This window comes from Musa acuminata, chromosome BXJ1-3 (genome assembly GCF_036884655.1).
Source record: "Musa acuminata AAA Group cultivar baxijiao chromosome BXJ1-3, Cavendish_Baxijiao_AAA, whole genome shotgun sequence".
In the NCBI taxonomy this organism is placed as follows: domain Eukaryota; kingdom Viridiplantae; phylum Streptophyta; class Magnoliopsida; order Zingiberales; family Musaceae; genus Musa; species Musa acuminata.
In genome coordinates, this window is record NC_088329.1 from 8,705,994 (window position 1) to 8,726,486 (window position 20,493).

At 38.9% G+C, this 20,493-nt stretch overlaps 1 protein-coding gene across 2 annotated transcripts; it reads right to left on the bottom strand.

Moving 5' to 3' along the window:
- Positions 1-228: 228 nt before the first annotated feature.
- On the bottom strand, positions 229-17,431 carry LOC135621259 (GBF-interacting protein 1-like). Of its 2 annotated transcripts, none has more exons than XM_065123432.1 (10): positions 17,047-17,431; positions 15,929-15,972; positions 14,894-14,990; positions 14,233-14,362; positions 12,757-13,349; positions 9,830-10,217; positions 8,556-8,862; positions 4,632-4,796; positions 3,759-4,259; positions 229-973 (listed from the first exon to the last, which is right to left on the bottom strand). In XM_065123432.1, the coding sequence occupies exons 1-10, from the start codon at positions 17,207-17,209 to the stop codon at positions 680-682; spliced, it is 2,682 nt and encodes an 893-aa protein (XP_064979504.1). In that variant the 5' UTR covers positions 17,210-17,431; the 3' UTR covers positions 229-679. The 2 variants fall into 2 exon arrangements, with proteins under 2 accessions (XP_064979504.1, XP_064979503.1); XM_065123431.1 differs by having other exon boundaries at positions 229-976.
- Between the last annotated feature and the right edge of the window lie 3,062 nt (positions 17,432-20,493).

Sequence of the window (20,493 nt, forward strand, 5' to 3'; positions counted from 1 at the left end):
GAATGCAAACCACTGTCATTGATACACCTGCGGCGCAACATAGCAGCGTTCTTTGGTAGAATGAAACCACACCAAAGATTATTCTTGAGTATGCTATATTCGGTCGAACAAATGAGAGATAATGCCTTCTGAAAAAGGTGGGACATAATGCCTCATGAGGACCATATCTCAGGAGTAAAGAATCCGGAAGGCGCTTGGTATGTGCGACATTAGTGATGCAGTGATGAATGATACCGAACAAAAAATTGACGTGCTGCTATCTCAATTACACCAAATATTATTGTTTGTTCTACATTTTTCACTATCAAAATTTACTTTACAAGCAAGGCAGCGTGATGGTGGAAGTGAAACTCAGACTGAAGTACCTTTAGCAGATTAGAAAGTGAGAACAAGCAATTGATAAAGAATGAGCAGCAAACAACTAAAGCCGAGGAACTTGAGCGGGACCACACAACTAGCATAGATTTGGTCAGTAACAGTCACAAGTATAGCCTGAACTATCAAAGTCTAGCAACTCCAACTCCCGAAGCCTTCCGTTCAGGATGGCCATCCTCTAGATATCATATATCCACTCTTTCCAATCAGGCAACTCTACACCGCATTTGAAATGTCTTCTCATTAGAATCCACCGTCGCCTTAGCACCGAGCTATGGCTTCTGTAACTTAGATTTGGCATCTTTCAATAGTTATTGGTCCAATTTATCTGTGCACGTTGTGGCTGTTGATAAACACCAGCAGGGGGCCCCAACATTTCGACAGCTCCAGCTACAGTCTGGGACTGTTGGAGTAATGGATGAACAGAAGCTGCGACAGTTGGTGTTGGGGGGTAAATTCCACTGAAAGCACCATGGCCAGCTTGCGCTGCTGCAAAAGTCATGTGTTGTCCCTGAGGAGGAATGCTGTAGAAAGAGCTAGCTTGAAGTGCAGATATATCCCGTCCAGGTGCTGGAATCCAGACAGCTGAACCTTCACTCTGCTAGGAAAACAGAGATTCAGATACGACAAAGACGAATTGATGCATATAAAATGAAACGAGATGGCACATAACCACAAAGAAGATCATCATAAAAACTTGTAACAGTAACTATCCAACATAAATTACATAATTCAAAAAGAAATATAAAGGCATAGGTGAACATGGGTAATGGAGAATTTATTGCAGATAATTTCACAAATGAGCCAACAAGTTAATGCAAAAGACAACTGTTTTAATTACTGCTGCAGCAGGTTTCCTTGGCAAAATATATCAATACCACAAGCTGAGCAGAAAACGCATCCCACATAATGATAATAAGGATCCACAAACTCTGCCCAACTTCCACGTTAGCTACTTGATGAGTTATTAAGTACAATAACTCCTGGACAGCCTATCATTATCTTAGAGATTCCAAAAAACAATATATTTCAGTTAGTAAAGGAAAACAGCATTGAATTACAGGAAACTTATGAACTAAGCACCTTTAGAATCTAAAACTTTCATTTTCATCATGTGCTGTATGGTATACACAGGCGTCATTTTGGATACCAGACCTGTCTCGGAGATTTGTTGGACTGGTATGTACAGGTCTGTACCGGTGTACCGACAAGGTACACCGGTAAATACTAATGTTTCGGAGAGAAAGTAAAAAGGGAGAAGAGGAAGGGATGGTGAAGGGAGGAGGAAGAAAGAGGGAAGAAGAGGAAGCGGCGAAGGAGGAAGAAGGAAAGAGGAAGAGGAAGGGGAGAAGAGACATATCTGAGACGTGGCGACGGCAAGTGAAGGTCGCCGGTAGCCGCCTGCATGAGAAGCATTGATCACAGCATCAGTCACGTGGCGATGTGTAGTGTCGAACACGACAAGCGGAGGTCGTGGCATTGAGAAGCCGTAGGCTCGCAACAATCGTGTGAGAAGTGAAAGTAGCACGAAAGTAGGATTTAGGGTTTCCCACTTCCCTTTTATACGACGGACCGAACTAGGGTGGGTCCACATATCGATTAACGCTCAGTTCGGTATGTGGTGCTTGTTTCGTACTGGTATGAGCGAAACGACAATCATTGCACAGGAACATAGAGCACCAAACAAAAACAAAAAAGTGACCATGTGTAGAAGGCTCCCTGCCGATCAGGGCTAGGGAGTGACAATGCAGCAATACCACTGCAATCAAACAGGCTCTTTTCATAACTCGAGCCCTGGTCACCCAACATCGATAGCATCAATAAAAGAAAATGAAAAGATCATCCAATGCCGAAAAACTTCGTCAGTTGAACCTAAGAACTAGTCAAATTTTGAAACAAGCATTTTAAGCAACTCGTCATCAGTGATGGCTCATCTTATAACAGGTTTTTAATCAGAAAATGACAGAAAAGTAGATACAAATACATATTACATAGTGATAGTGATCAAACTGCCAGGGTAGTTGGTCACGTTTATTTAAGAAATGTAGATAAGAGGATACCCAGTACAATTAGTATGACCAGATAAAATCTCACATTTATTCAAGGGATCTAGATCAGAGGATACGAATGACAATTAGTATGACTAGATAAAATCTTTAAGTTGGAGGTGCTAATCACAGGATTAACTACCTAAAATGACATTAGCAATGTAAGATACCATTCTGATGAAATATGCCTCAAAAATTGATCAGTTGTGTAAAATATTAAAAAGGATGGTGTGGCACCAGACTCTGCCAGTACAGGTCTATGGAGTGTCGATCAATATAGTTTCACTCATGTAGACAAAAAGTTTGTTTATTGAATTGAAAATTGACATTTTGGTCATAAAGGAGAAATCTCACCATGACTCCAAATAGGTCTACTAAGTGCATGGTCTTACACATGGAAACAATGAGGTAGTTTATTGACTCAAAACCATGATCACTTGGGTCGTGAAGGAGCAACCACACCACGACGCTAATCTCATCCTCTAATTGTTTGAAATATAATCAAATTTTATTCCTTCATAGTTAGTGACTATGGAGCAAAACACAGCCAAGAAGAAGCTTGCACCATATTTATCCATTTGCTATAATGTGCTTTTTCTTACGTTGACTTAAGGACTCTCACTCCCTCTCCCTCTTTCTGCAGCTTCCTTCAAAATTGCTACTGCTCATCTTTTTTTTCACCTTCATTTGTACTCCTTATTTCATAATCTTAATAAAATAAGCTCATAGATGTTGCCTATCCTTGCCTCAAAAGAAAAGCTTCAGTTAACATCATCCACACAAAATCCCTGCTTAAAATTTGCTTACACTCAGCACATTGCAACTCCTAGCATCTTCTATGCACTCGTTCCTACGAAACGTCACATATGATTTCAGGATCACGCTATCCAACTTAAACATAGAAAAGGTATCAGTTCCCTGATTAATAGACTGAATCAGTCAGCTTCACTTGTCAAATGATTCTGCTAATAACTGCTCATTCTCTAGCCAATTCCTAAGCTAATGATGCAACACGTAATTCCAAAGACTCTGAGAAATAGCAAAGGAGCACCAAGCCCTTCTGGAATTTCATTAAAAGGAGCAAAAAAATCCGTAGCTGCTTGCAAAATTCACGTGAAGCAGCAAAAATCAATCACTCTATAATGAGATTAAGATCAAGCACCAGAAACATCAAAAAGATCTACAACTAAGGTTCCAAAGAAAATCATAAATTTTAGTAATCTTTATGTAACTCTAAATTGGAGGTTTATCCATCTAGAATAGCAGCAGAACACAATAACTAAGCATGAACCAAACATCACATACAAAAATCTGTATCAAAAGAAAAAATAATACCTGTTGTCCTGGAACATAAACACTGTTCTCCTTAAATTGGGAAGACCCAAGATCCTCATTGGCAGTTGAGTTTCCACTGCTAGCAGCAGGACCAGATGTATAGCCAGCTGGAGTCGAGCTATATGTTCCATAAACAGTTGGCAACCCAACAATTGCAGAATTACCAATGTTAGCACCAGCCTTGTATTGTGGAATAGAATACTTGACAGCAGTGGCAGGAGTTGCAGCTCCAGGAGTCTGATACATGCTGCCAGTAGGAGGTTGCTGAGGGAATGCGGCACCGCTCAAGAAATGGTGAAGGGTAGGGGGAGGAACATAAAATGGAGAAAAGTATTGGTTATATGGAATGTAGTTGGGAGGGTAGTGAGATAAATGTAAACCAGCAGGTTGCCGGAAGACAGGAACTGGTTGCTGAGGAATAGCAACTGAACCCTGCATAGCACCTGCAGCTTGAGTTGCAAGAGTTGAGCCAACTGTAGAGAGCACAGCGGAGTTGGTATTCTGGACGGGGAAAAAATGAACATCAGAATCTTAACCAGAATGCGAAGACCATGATACTGAGAATTTGAAGAAGAAGATTTCGATACAAGACTATAATCACAAGTAAATTGCTGAGAGTAGTAAAAAACACAGGTTTTGCTTAACTTATTGTATAATACAATCACAAAAATTTCTAGATCCAATAATATCTTACAATAAGTCTACAACTACAAGCTGTTCGGTGGAAAGGAAAATTGGCAGAGCATATGATTTTCTGAAAACAATCACCAATGCTGGAGTGTGATGATTGTATTTAGCATGACACAATCCAAAAATATATCTCTATATATTTAAAACAAAAAGATTAATCAAGCCGAAAGGTTAAAAGCAAACCTCTTGAGAAGTCTGGCCTGTCTGAGCCGGTAGGACTGCAATGTTCGCATTGTACCTGGAGGAGGCACTGGATGCAAGAAATGGAGAGATTCGACCATCAGCATCAGCAGTAGGTCGATAGAATGGTGTGTAGTAGCTTGTGGATGGGTCATAGGGTTGATGCACCTGTACAACAGAAACTCAACATCCTAACCAAAACGTACAAAAGATGAAGCAGGTCTGCCATCTGAAACAAAGGCCGGTCGGTGTCAATTCTGATTTTAGTTTAAGCAAAAACGAGAAGCAAGGTTACTACTTACATTTCAATTTTAGTTGTTCTATATTAAGACATTTTTCTGGTTAAATTTCAACTTGTTACAAAATGGAATATCAGATGGCCAAGTAAGTTTAACCCATCCAAAATCAAATATATGCTAAGGTGAACTAAGTACAGGAACTTAAGTTAGAAGAGAAATGAGAAAATGTTAGAGAGCTGTCTTTGGTGCTTAGTACTCCAATCAAAAAGTAGAAGCCCCAGAAGATTAAGATCAACAATGTAAACTAGTATTGTTCCAGAAAATCCATATAGAATAAATAAAAATGAACAATTATTAGGAATTATTCCCCCATCTAGACCATATCTAGACATCACATATTAAATAATACCAGAAATTAATTGAGGTCATTTCTTCTTGCTTAACCAAAAAACTAATTTGGGCTTAGTACCCCAGTCACCTAGTCTCACAAACAAGAGGAGGCATCGGCCATCTTCTCAATCCAAATGGGGCTCATGTCCTTTCTCCATCAAAATAGAATGAGTCCTGTTGGGACCTCGTCACGAGTGGAGAAAGTCACATCTAGATTGTGCATCATACAAGGCATAAGAATGAGATAACCGAGGATGTTGGCGTGGCCAACAATCACCATGTAGAAGGTGCATGCGGTAATGGTGAGTTGCATGAGACTGGGACAATGATGAGAAGCTGAAGGATGCTAACACACTCAATCACTGCTAGCTGACAGACTTGCAAACATGATTGGTTGATGCATAGAAAAAACAAGTGGGGATTGGGTCCCACTGGTTGGGTAACACCACGGCTGGGAGACAACTAGAAAGATGTGTGAGGATGGGTTAGGTTCCACTGCTTAGGTGGAGAAAGAACACAAGATTTATCATGCAAGGCACATTAAAACAACTCATTCCCCCTCATGTTTAACTTTTCCTAGTGTTGTCAAGAAATCTAGGGGCTAGGGGCTAGGGGCTAGGGGCTGTAAAGCGTCAAGGTCCATTATTGCCTGAGGCATTAGGCCCTGGATTGAGCAATGTACAATGCTTACATTACAAAAGCAAGGCCCAAACATGGCAAAATAGTAGAACACAAAAGGAAGGGAACAAGAGAGGAAGGGAGAACAGAGATGAAAGAAGAGAAAAGAAAGAGGGAGCATAGAGATGAGGAAAGCGAGAGAAAAGAATGGACATATGAAAGAGAGAGGAGACACAATCTATGGAGGAAAGTGAGTTGCCATATGTTGGTGGCAGAAACAATAGGGCCAAGTGCATAGGTGCCAGCAAGGCATAAATGGGGAGGGGGGATCATTGCACAGTTTAGTTAACTGAACTGAATCGAGAGAGTTTGATATGGGATTCAGTTTGGATCAAGTCCCTAATGGGGAAAATGATAGGAGGCCAATTTGGTTCGGGTAGCCCCAGCCAACCTAGGTGCTCCTCAACAAAGGCTCACGCCTAGGAGATAGCCAGTTGAAGGTGCTTCACCCAGGGCCCATAGAGGTGCTCAAGTGAGGCATTGCTTCCGAGTGCCTTTTGACATCAGTCTTGTCTCAAGATAAAGCAACTTGTATGAAGCATGATAAAAGGACTTTGGTTCTTTAATCTTGCAAGTAGGTCAATCTGCTGGTGCTTCAACTTCTCAACTATTGTGCTTGAACTCGATTGTCAGTGTGTTGAAATGTCAAATCAAATTGGGTATTACTTTTTTGAACCATTTTATATCAAGAGTAAGATACTCCACTGACATCAGGCAAAGGAGGTTGACCTTGTGCTTCTCACCTTGGAGGCAAATGAGCATGTTTACATATCTGGTAGAGCAGATCATCAACCTTCCATCACCAAGCAGACTCCAAAAAAGTTGATGGGCTTGTGCCATAATTTAGTTGTTGGACAACATCACTGATAAAATTGTGAGCAGAACCACTGTAAAGTACATAGAGACAAGTTTTCCTTTGAAATATGTCGAGAAATGTACAGTGGAGAATAGATATCCTTTTCCAACATGGCTTATAGTATGATGTTTGAATCTTTTGGTGGTTGCAATTCTAGACCAACACCAACAACTTCCTGATCATTTTGTCTTCCTCATGGACTAGGACCATAAATTGTCTGATTTTCACCTAGGGTCCTCAAATAATACATTACCTTGCTCTTGCTTTCGGTTGGCTTCATTAAAATTAGTGACAACACAGATTCAGGAGTTCAAAGCATTCTAGCAAATAAAGCAGTTGATGCTTGATCTTCTAAGCCAATAACTAATGAGAACATGGGTGGTTTCATTTTTAAACTTCAAATCAATAGATGGTGCCTATGGTTGCATGAATTAAGAAAGCAACTCATCAGCGTTATGTGCCTTGTTGAACAACCTATCAGCAAAATGCTAACCACATGGGTTCCCTGACTCTGTGAGCCACCACTTGTTTTACTTGGACATTGATGGCCTGACATGTGGGATTGGTATGTGGCAGGGGATTCTGATGATCTTCCTCTGCAAACCTTTCAACTAGCTCCAACCACACACCGTAATTGTTGAGATCTTCTCACAGCATCCTCAACTCAATCATCAACACAGGGAAGCACTGACATCATGCATACTGATAAATCTCGTTCATATACAATGCACACTTCTCAGGTTCAAGGAAAAGTAAACTATTCCTCAAGAGATCAAGACTAATAAACTAAACCAGTTCTAAAGATTATTGAAAAAGTAAAAAAAAAATATCAAGATAAAAAATACAGGTTCTTGGCACTAAAATGTCCTCTTACTTATGTCTTCTATCTAAACCTACCTAGATTCCAACAGTTGATCAAAAAAGTAACACTTAAATGTCCTCCTACTTATGTCTTCTATCTAAACCTACCCAAATTCCAACAGTTGATCAAAAAAGTATTCTACTCCAAAATATATTCCAAATCTTTTCCTCTTCCTTAGCCAAATACCCAACTTGGGAATGTTACCCTTGTCACATAGTCTTGTAAAGAAGTAGAGGATCTAAGCTCCCTTCCAATCCCAAATGGGCCCAAAAGCCTTTATCCATCTAAACAAGATTCTACTGGACTCCATAGTGATCAGAGGGACCCATTGCAAGTTGTGGATTACAAGAGGCAAGAGAGCAAGATGGTTGTTGAGGAATAAATACGAGGAGGTGATGACCCGAACAAGGATGTAGCAATGGTGATGTGGCAAGATAGAGGCAACAACAACACCAAGTGAACGACGAGGCAGAGAAGGGGGAGGGAGAAAGAGGAAGCATGAGAGAGAGAGAGAGAGAGAGAGAGAGAGAGAGAGTGCGTCTCTGTGTGTGTGTGTATGTGTGTGTGTGTGAGAGAGAGAGAGAGAGACACGAAAAGGAAAATTTTGGCTTGAAAAGAAAACAACATTGGGCCCATAGCTTGATACAGTGAACCTACCAGACTGTACAACCCAATACTATAGATATCCTAGTACCATAGAAATCCAATTCAAAAAGTGACAACAACTGATCCTCCATAGACATCCTATTACCATTAGCTGCTACCAGATTAGTTTCAGTAGCAATGATGCTATTGACAAATATCAAAACATTGACATAAAGAAAAAGATATTGTTGTAGAGAAACACTGCATGACCTGCGTAGCAAGAATATAAAGGTCATGACTCATGAGTGTTACCATACCAGAAAGTTTGGAAGACGGGAGCTATCACGAGCCTGTGGTTCCGAGTTCTCAAAAGGTGAAAATTGGCTTCCGAGAACTTGTGGTGTCATTCCTAGTGATGGATATGATGGTGCAGATTGAATGACCAAATTCTGAGGGCCTTCTGGAGACACATTGGCTTGTTTAGATTGGTCATATTCCGCTGCAGCAGATTTACTAGCAGAAACACCAGCTTCTTCAGTTGAATAACTATCTGGCACCTGTTCAGGTGATTGAGGATGATCCGGAGAGTCCGCTTCTTGAGCAGCTGAGGATGCAGTATGAATGCTGCATGTGAAAAAGAAAGAAAACTAAATAGTTAGAAGAGACAGCATATGGTAGTAAAATCAATATAACCTAAGCAGAAAAAAAAGGTAGAAGTAATGAAAAAAGGAATGACGAAAAACAGAGAAACAAAGATCCTCTAATGCCAGATCGAGCTCTCTAGTTCTTGAACCAAAGATCAATTCCCTAGATACTTTTTAAAAGACAACTTCATACTATCATATAAAATAGTAGCAAATAAAACAAAGATATTATGATTGTAGACGTCAATACCTACAGATATTTCTTTTTTGATTAAAGATGGAAAAGACACTGTGCATTACATGTCATTTGTCAAATTAAATCCATAAGTTTTTTCTTAATACCAGTGACATATATACTAGCTAACAAATAATAAAACCTTCTTGGAAGCATCTATATGAGAAGTTTCTAATGTAATAAATATCATAATGGTGAAATATTTTTTATTAAATATAAACGACAGATACATCAACTAGCAAAATAAACTAGTATTCTTAGAAGTTAGAAGAATAAAAAATTTTAAAAAAAATCCTAATGCACAAATATCATAACAGTGCCTTGTTACCAGCAGATCTCTTTATTATTGTACATTTAGAGGAGGAGCATTCAACAAAAAATGCTACCATAGTTAAAAAAGCTTCTGCAAAGCTTCTGCATGTCTGAAAGATAGTATAGAAAGAAACAGCTAAAAAATGATCGCAAAAAACATTTTCAAGCTCCAAAGCTTTGTAATCAGATGTTAGTATGAATGTGCATTTTCCACCGTACATAATAAATTTGATGGTTATCTACTTCTCTTAGTGTTATTACATCTCATCAAATACAAAATGAGTTCATTATCTGTGCATCATAATCTCCTGATCCAACATAAAAAATAAATATCCAAATATGCAGAACGCCACATCTTCAAATGTAATTGTTAAAGCAGAATGTAAATGTCGTATCTGACCTTAAAGATGGCTTCTCGATAGTTTCTTCAATCTCAGGTGACTCAGAAAATGGTGTATCAATTTCAACTCTAGCAGGGCCATTTGCAACAACCATATTCAACTCAAAATTGGCATCAAAGCTGCCAAAACTCAAGCCATGTCTTTCAGACTCTGGCACTTGAAGATGGTTTGGAATAATGACATGTTGTTTCTCTGTTAGCTTCAGTTCATTTACCTTCTTTTCCAACTTCACAGCAGGTTCCTCTGTGGTCACAGAACATGCTGCTGGTATCGATTGAGCAACAGCTTCAGCCACCACCAATACATCAGAAGTGTCAGTCATTTCAGATGCTTGAGCAGCATTCGCTTGTATGGTTTTTGGTTTCCACTCTTTATTAGGAACAGGTGCTGAATAAGAAAAAAAAAAGGGTGCTACTTAGCCAACTTTTAAGTTTAACAAACCTAAAATTGTGTAGTTTCAGCACTTAAGATAAAATCTATATGCAATGTACAACCAACCCTTAATTAATACCTCTAGAACTTTGTCTAAAAAAATTAAATAAAATTCTCACTTCTCATTCTCAGAATTGCTACGACTTACTACCATTGTGATCAACTCTTACATTTTTCCCTTAAAGTCACTCATCAGCACAAGAATAAGACAAGAAAAAGGACTTCTAAGTTTAACTCCTCAACATTAACCAAATAGAGAAATGTTAAATCATAAAACCAAATACATTTTTCATGCCATTTTCTAGGAATCAAAATTTTTCTCAAATAATCTTTTAAAAGATCTTTTTGTCTAGGTAGTAAAAATTCCTCGTCAATTTAGTCATCATTTATAACTTGCATTGATACAACATTACCTCATCACACAAATTCATTTGTGGCCTTCCAGAACATAAAAGCTACAAATTTCACCATTTTGAAGATTTGCATTTCCAGACAACTCCTTTATAAAATCCATTTATGCAACTAGAAATGTAGTTTATTACAAGGCACCAACAAGATTGTTAGTCTGCCAAGGTAGAATGCCAATATAAGTTAAAAGTCTATATAGTAAACATCAAAGGCAAACATCATGCAGCCAGTGCCGCACGTCGTGACTCTAAGTCATGATTTAAATCTGGACTGGCAAATGTGGTGCACCTCACAGGACAGAGATGATCGTGAGGCTGGGGCAGTGCACTTGTTGATGTGCACCATTACCACCACTGGGGACCTGGATCATGACATGAAGCATTTCTCTTAACTTGATATCACCTTATATATTTCATATGCAGCTTAAGGTCAAAATAAGAGCCTGGTGGTTAACAATCTCTAGAATTCTTTTTGCTAAGGTACTAATCAGTATGTGACAAGCAGACAATTGGTGTATTACAACTGATATAAACAACTGATGGAGATGCTTATCTCAGTTTCTATTTCAGAATGCAATATGGCACTCGAGCAAACAAGATCTAGCGAAAGCTTTGAGAAATGTAAACAAACAAATTACAGATATTTTGATCTTTAGTCTTTATATTTAAGGAAAATAACCCAAATATTCTGTGATAACCATAATACTTGGGGTACAGCAACTCAAAGCTCCAGAAAACAGAGAACCACAATCTAACCCACCGTGCATTCATCCCTCATTCATGTTTGACAACCAATGACTTCTAAATTTAAAGAATATTTCAACTTGATTGACTAGGGCATTGCAGCACCTTTTTAGGCAAAGAAGGGGCCATTCTTGGCAGTTTGTGTATATGGTCAAAAATGGGCATTCAGATGGACAAGTACCATTAATTGGATTACAAATGCATGAATATGGCTCAACAGAAATCATGCTGTCCAAGGAAGTTGATCATGCACAGAAGCTTGCTATAGAACATTGATATCAATATCAACTAATTAATTTGGTACCAAAAAGCTTAGTTTAGAAACCAACAAACTTGCTATGAACATATTAAATATTGATAGCATCTGATTATATAATTTAATATCTCAACTCCAAGAATAAGAAACTAAAGAACAACAAAATGAAAGGTTTACTTTATCTCCTAAGAAATGAACATGTCGTATATTTCATAAAGTACTAAACCAATTGATTAGTCCATAGTGTCACGGATGGTGGTCGCGCGCCCGCAACACCTTCATCAATGGACCGTTCATTGCGTGTTTGCTTGTACATTCATTTAGCAATGTGTTTGCCTTGTTTTGTGTGGTTTTGCTTAAAACCTGTAAGCAGGAGCAGTTTGCAGAGCTATAGAGCGACTGCTCACCAGAAAGGACAAAACTGCCCCAAAACGGCCCAGCTTTCATGTGGCATGACTTGTTTTCTATAGACTACAGTGCAGTGCAAAACATCAGTCATCTCAACACCCAAAAACCACCCAAGTCGTACAAGACTAGATGGGGGTTTGGGATAGTGTTGGGCGTTGATTGGATTCAAAACTTCGCACGTAAAGCCTACGAGTACTTGTCAATGTGCTCGACAACCGGTGAGCTATTGTTTGTGGATTTACGACTATTCATTTGCCTTATAAAGTCCTTGTTTTCCCTTCCTCTCTTTCTCTTTGCACACTAAATACTTCCTGAATTGCTTGTAAAAGCTACCCTCTTTTGCGGGACGTCGAGACTTGTTCGTCACTCGTTCGCTTGAACTAATCAACTTTCTTTTTGTAGATCCTTCAAGACTTGTACGAGGTTGCTTCTGGGTTGACCCTTTGCGGACAAATAACGCAAAGGTGCCTTATGACTTAGACAATTCCAGCTAAGTTCATAATTGTGAAAAAGAAAAAATATGTGGTTTAGTATCTTATGTTGCTTCTCAAACTTCCAATGTATGTAGTAAATGATCATGATAAGAAAAGCACTATAACAGCTCTGTATATAATCAACCAATCACTCATGACCCAGTACATATATAAAAAATTGCTATGAAGAACATGTTAAGGTCTACCTTTCTGTGAACCACTAAGATGTTGAGAACGATTGTTGTAATTAGAGGATGGTCTACTGCCTATAGACCCAGAAAAAGAAGATTTACTATGAGATTTTTCTGAGAGTTCACTTTTTCCAGGTCCTTGTGGTTTGATCTGTATCTTTCCATGGATGAAGGCATCACTACTGTCAGAAGAACCTTTTCCACTTATATATGATAACTTATATCCAGATATATCCCTAGATGCAGCCCTACTAGTGGCAGTCTCAACAATGGAGCTCTGGATCCCTGTTACTTGTTTAACAGCCTCCAACTCACAAGCTTTGTGTGTATCAAGAGATGGCACTAGCACAGGGTCTGAGACTGAAGCATAGATCTCCAGAACAGGTGCCGCTGTCTTGTCTGATGAACATTGGTCCGAATCTGGGCGTCCAGATGCAAAACCATGGTTCACATCTTTAAGAACTGACCCGGAAATCCCTGGCTTAGTAGCTACAGCCCCAGAACTTTTATCCCACTGGGCAATGCCACTCACATCGGATACATTGGACCCCTGAGACAACATTGGATGATTTATGTTGCTGGGATCACTGGCAACACCAGAAATGGAGCTGAAAATTAACGATTAATATGAAATATAGTTAGGTCAATACACAAGATGCAGTTAAAGAAGTTGCACAGTTGGTTGGAGAAAATAAATTCTATTACAGAGAATAGAAGTATATATGTTCTACCAGATAAATCATACAAAAAAATGAAAAGAAAGATAGTATAACAAGCAAACAGTATATTAAACTCAAGGCACGCCCAATACATTGTTAAGACATCAACTATGGTTATTCAATTATATGTACAAGTTGTGGGGGTAAATAACAAATAACAGTTTTGTGCTTTATTATCAACTGGAATACAATAGTTCAGCATTGCTTTATATATGCATTAGTAGAACAGAAGTTGCTGTTCCTATTACCTCACAAATTTCAGCTTTAAACAATGCATAAATCTTCGCTAGTTTCCTTTTTGATCCAGATGAAAATGGTTCAAAAATGGCAGCCAAATGCAAAAGGATCCTACCATTCGAGAATTTTCGAGGATCAATATATGAAACCTTACCCTGGTAAGCAAAGAGGTTGTTCAAATAATTCAAACCTTTAAAACCAAGTTCACAGAGCATCTATCCTATGGTGGTGTCAAAGCTCATCATCTGCACAATAATATGATCTACGTAACTATCATGATACACCCATGAGTTCTTGACCAGAGAGTAAAAAAGACTGACTTATTTAATTTTAAATGTTCATCAATCTGCAACATAAACTTGTTCCACAAAAATTAGAACTCAAATAAGGACACAATTAATCAGACATTGATCCAGTGTACTAAAAAACTTAATATATGCCTTCGTATGAGCATTGGCAAAAGAATACATCATCCACGCTTAATAAAATCAGTATGCTCTAACTCAGAGCCAAAGTTAACAGACAAAATAGGTACCTTGGTATGGAAATTGCAGACCTATTCTCTGTGTCAGGAATGGTGGATGAAGAGGATGTATTGGCTTTATCCGTACCTTGGTTTAGTCCATTATCCTTCCCTGAAGTAACATTTCTTCCAGCAGCAGCATCTTGTAGGCAATAAATTTTTTTTCATCAATAACCATTAATAAACATCCAATAAGTAGCAAACATGGCAACAATAACCAATACATGAACTTTTGGATCACAGGGTACACCTAAGAAATACAACAAAACATGTGCTACAAAGTTTCACATAACAAAATGTAAAATATGCACATAAAATGAAGACAGAACATGTAGTTCCCATTTCATAAAATGATAAAAAGATGAATTGCTGATTTGCAGAAGATGGGCATGGAAACAGATATCTATTAGTGAAACTGATATTGGATAAGTTACAAAATTGTCATTAATATGCGAATGAGACATTTGACACAACAAGAATAGAATAAACAGTATCAAAATTACATGCTAACCCGAAGTGGTTAGCTCAAAACTAACATGTAGTCAACTGCTCACATTAAAATGCAATTAGATGCATAGATAAATTTAAGACCAACACATAAAACATATAACTGCATAGAGCACGTTACTCTTATGCCAAGTTTGAGCATTATATTAAAAAAGAAAGCACATACCACTAGGCACAGATCGTGGGTAGTTTCCTCGACCTCCCCTACCTCCTCGTCCCTGCAGTCCTGGCCTCCACCTAGAATCAGCAGGCTCCCTCACAGTCTGTAGGAAATAGCAAACATTATGAGTTTAAAGAAAAAGAACAAAGAACTTTGTTGTCTGTAGGGGAAAGAGATGTAACAATAGAGAAGAGCTAGAATGAGTAATGGTATATGGGGGAAGCATGCATGCAGACTTCATCCAATAATTTACATGAATGATCATGCTTCTGGCAGGTTAGAACAGGTTGTCAACTAGTCAAGACAAGCAAATTTGGCCAAAGTCCATAAGGCTTCATCCAAAACTAATGACATGTTTTAAATTTCAGGTCTAAAATCAGCTTAAAACTGGCCCACAAATGGTCCAATTTCGAACATTTTGCCCAGATCTGAAACCATCCACACTCAGGCCCTTACTGTATGATCATATAAGAAAGTAATAGCCAAGTCATCTCTTTCTAACTACTGCAGCCATACTTGTATTCAACTCTTTTTCATAAATGGTTTCACCGAGCAGAGAACAAGAAGAAGATTTTGACTAGCACCTTTTTTTCTGCACGACTCCTACCAGAGTTAAATAACAGCCATTTGAGTTCTTTCAATGGCACTCCTATTCAAACTCTAAAGGGACTTGGGAGAAAAAAATTCAATTCATTAAAAAACACACAAAAATAACATATAAAGCTAGAAAAGAAAAGAAGAAGAAGATATAATTCAGATAATCTAATATGAGTTGAACCTGGATCTTCGTGGGACTCAATATAGGTTCCCATTAGTTTTCTAATGTTCAGGCTACATGGCAAAACAGCATGTCTAGCAATCAAACGTTTATTAAACTAAATGGCAATGGCGTAATTTATTCTTACAACTTTGGCATATCTTTGTTGCCAAGATGTAAAAAGTAGGGTGGTAACACAGTATACTTACAACTTTCTTAGCACAAATAAAGAGTACTGCCAGGAGTAGAACGAAAAATTGCAAAAAACAGAGAAACATATTTACCTCCTTTCTCTTATCGCGCTTCCTTTTCACCTCATGAAAGGGATCTGTAAAGCGAAAAACAGCCAATAAAATTATGACCTAGTAGACAATCAGACCAACAGCACATGAGCAAGTACCTTCTTGCATTCAGGTGTATACATACGCACCAAAAAGGTGATTACTTACAGAATATGCAACTGATGTGGGCATGCATTATTGCTTAAGAAACAAAGAAAGGAGCATAACATGGGGAAAGAAAAAGACCATTATTTTTATGCAAAAATGTATGGATTACCTAAGTTTAATGTATGCAGAAATGTATGATATGAAACATGAATGGTTGCTGCTAGAATTACATTCTTGGTTCTGTTAATCACCTAATATTGTAAAAATGCCAACTATGTATTACCACTAGACTTTCCAAAACAGAATTAATTTAGAACATGACACCAAGTAAATCAGTTCAAGATATCGGCAATACTCCCTTAGCGAGGTACAATTACAGCCTAAGCTACGATCTATTATAGTGGCAGAGCACATATATATCACTAAGCCATACGCCACCAAAGAAGACCAGTGGTCACTTTCCATGTTGTGCACGACAAATACAACTAAATCACACACTAGACCACAAGGAAAAAAATAATTCTTCACCAAATAATGCAGATAAAAGAACCAATCATAAGCACGGTTAGTTTCAGTCCGATGTTATAACACAAAGAATAATTTAAACAGAAAATACGGAGCCAATCAAAGACAACTCTGTGTTCTATATCGAAAATACTCGTTTTTATTCCAGCAGCATGCAGCTTGACGACCAAGCTACGGCAATCACCAAACGTCGACCTAATTCAGAACAACGAATCATACGAATGCATTTCGCGAGTCAAAACCCCCAAATCTCCTGCCCGAGAAATCCACTCGGTTGCGTTGATAACGCCAAAGGTGGGGAAAGGGTCGATCCTCAGGAAACTCCACAGCCCAAATACTGCGAATCAATTCGCCAGATGACAATCATCACCGCACCTCCAAACAACCGACGCCCATCAGAAATCAACAACTGAGCACGGAACCCACGGATGGGGAAAGCGCAGCAGGCATCAAGAGAGGGGGGAGATTGAAGGGAGGGGGAACGGGACCTTGGAGCAGCAGCTTCTGGGCGGTCTCGTTGGGATCCATTCCGCACTCCTTGAGCATTGCATAGATCTCCTCGTCGCTGTGGTTGCCGGCGATCTCCTTGATGTTCTGGATCGTCCGCCGCACGCCCGCCGGGATCGAAACCCTAGCGCCCCCGCCGCTCATCTTCGAACCCAGAAAGAGTGGAGAGGCGAAGAGAGAGAGGAAGAGGAAGAACCGGACGAAGAGGGGGCGGTAATGGGGGTTTACACACAGGGAGGGAGAGAGAGAGAGAGGTGCGCAAGCGCAAAAGAAAGGAGACTTTGAAGACCTCGCACCGCCTTTTCTTTTCCTCTTTTATTTCCTTCCTCGCTTTGTTCTCTTCCGAGCGTGTGTCCGCGAGAGGGTGCCCAGTTAAGGAATTCCGATCCGTCTTAGGGCAACCCATTAGCTTTGTAATGAAATGGACGACATTTGTCTTAATTTTTTTTTTCCTTTATATCATTTTAAATAATAATTAATTAATTAATTAATTAATTCGATATTAAATCATATGATCCATCCATTTGCTTTGAAATAGAAATAACTTTACAATCATTTAACATAAAATCTATAATTTCACTGTTAAATGATAACATAATCATTTGACAGTGACATGAATTTGGACCGCCGACCGGCCTGCTTAGTCCGGCTCAATAAACCGAGCCCGCTCCGGTCGAACAAGTTCCGATCGAACAATAACGGTTCAGATTTCTTTCCAGATCCATGGGAAGCACACGCCACCTCCGCATCAAGCGGCCTCCACGTCGGTTCGAATCAAACCAGAATCGAGCCTAGAATTCGAACCGGTCGATTAGAAAAAACCAATGGTCAAAATTATTCGTTGACCGACAACTGCCACCCAAAAGGGCCACCCATGGGTTTGAGAAGTGGCGGCGCTTCAGATGGCGCATTCCATCTACGCCACCGGGGATCGTGATGTGATGGTCTGTGACTGCCTCGTCAGAGGAGACAGGCAATCCGGGACGAGAGAATCGGTGGCCTGCCAGCCGATCCGGTCGAAGAAGACAGATACGCCCTTGTCGGTGCTCGGGTTGTTCACTGACGCCCCGCACAGACGCAGCAGCCTCACGTCTCTCACGCTATTCATGGTGCATTCCATGAATGATGCGAACGCCGTGATGTAGGTAAGCCGATGAGGTTCTGGAACAGGGCACATGCTTGCAGAGCCTGCAAGCAGCTTCCTGGACGCCAGAGTTGGGTGGCGTTGGGGATGCGCAAGGGAACCATGCGGCGTTCGAAGTCTGAGTTCGGATCTGCGTCCGCGGTTCTGTAGCAAGGAGATGGTGCCAAAGCAGAGTGAACGAGATTCAATAAATGTAGGTAAGTATCACCGTCACCAGGGGAAATCGGATGAAGCTTCCTCAAAGAGCTCGAATGCTTGATGAGCAGGAGAAGTGTGCCTGATGTCAGCGATCTCCATCAGGCTGAAGAGATCCTGAATGATGAAGAAAGGGATTTGGTTTTCGAACGATAGCAGGTCGATTTTGATGAGGTTCCATTGCCGAGTCGGAATGACCAGAGGGTTCTTTCCTTCTTCCTCTTCTTCCTCTTCTTCTTCTTCTTCTTCTTCTTCTTCTTCTTCTTCTTCTTCTTCTTCTTCTCCTCTTAGATCCTCCACCGCCGCATGGACCTGATCTGCCTTCGCCACACTCATCGGCAGCATATAGAAAGCAACCATCGAGCAGCAGCATCTCCATAAACCTCGACCGAGACATGTTAACATCTCTGGATTGCGAGCCAACTCATCCCTTCTGATTACCGTAACTATCCACCTTTGCCAGTGTGCGCATGACACACCGCCGCCGTTTGTCATCGTCGGTGACGTAAAGCCCTGGTTTGTCCCGGTGATATGGGCCTACGGCGACCATCCTCGCCTGGTACGCTTCCGCGTCATCGTAGGCGCTCTGTAGATGGGGCAAGCTGCTCTCTCTCTCTCTCTCTCTCTAGATGCCCGCCTCCAACGAGCATCACATTTGTCCGTCATGCTCGATCCATGCACTCGTGGATGGATAATACACCAGCTAATTATATAGTACTCATTATATTTATATCCTATTAGTATCATAATTTTATATTTAAAAAATGTATATATTTTTTAAAAAAAATTAAAAATAAAATAAATAGTTTTATTTATCATAATATCATTAAATAAATTAACGAAAAATATAATACATGACACCACGTGTTGGATCAATATGAAAATAATAAGTAAAAATATAATTTTAATATTTTTTTATTTTTAGCATGTAGAATGCTGAAATTATCTTTTTATCTATAAAATCATTAGAAAATCAACATACTTAACGATGTTAGGATAAATAAGATTATTTATTTTATTTTTAGAATTATAAGAATTTTAATATATTTTTTAATACAATGATCACGATGCTAATTGGGTTAAAGCATAGAGGATATTCTATAATTAATCCATAATATACTCCAAAATATATTATTTTGTGGTGATAATCATGTGAGCCAAAGTCTTTTATAGAAATCCTCCCATGTCAACGGTCAAACAGATTCACAAAAATTTTCATTTATATTGTTTGGAAGAATTACGCATGTAATTGCCACTCTAAATCGTTATTAACCCGTTTTCTTTTCTTATAGGAAATTAATTTATTAATTTAGTCTCACATAAGAATTTAGATACGTATAGTTGTGATAATATAAGTAGAAATAATTATGTGTGACTAGAGCCGTGGGAGAGATTATGATAATTCAATTTAATATTATTAATTATATTTTGGGTTAAAAAATCATGATTCATCGAGATTGTGTATTATTCAAGAAAAAATTTATGACTTCAAGATATATTGATCAATTCGACATTGTTTAAACTATTAGGGTACAATCGAAAAAGTCTCTAATACACGATCATATATCAATCTACACATAGATCCATATCATAGTGGAATTTTCAATAGCAGTTTGATAGATTTTTTATAATGAGATTTAATTTGAATGAATATTTGATGATATGAAAGGAATATAATATAACCCTTAATCGTGGACTAGGTTTATTCTTCCTTTGCCAAGAGTTGTATCATATGGTAAGTTATGGTTGAAGTGAATATTTCTCGTATTATCTGTCTCTCACAAAATATATATTTCAAAAATTCTTTCGACGTAAGTGATTACTAGACACATTAGCGAGTGGTGCATTAGGCGACTACCAAAGCTCAACCTAATAAAAGTGTATCAAGATAATCTCTAATGTTTAACTCGAGGATGGCACATCAAACAACCTCACACTTAGCCCGAGAACAATGCAATGGACAACCTTTGATATTTAGTCCGATGAAAATGCATCCAATAACCATTCATGCATCATAAGAATATGAGATAAAATAAAATAAAAAAAGATTACTTTTAGGTTAAAAATAGTAATTCCTATGGGTAAATCA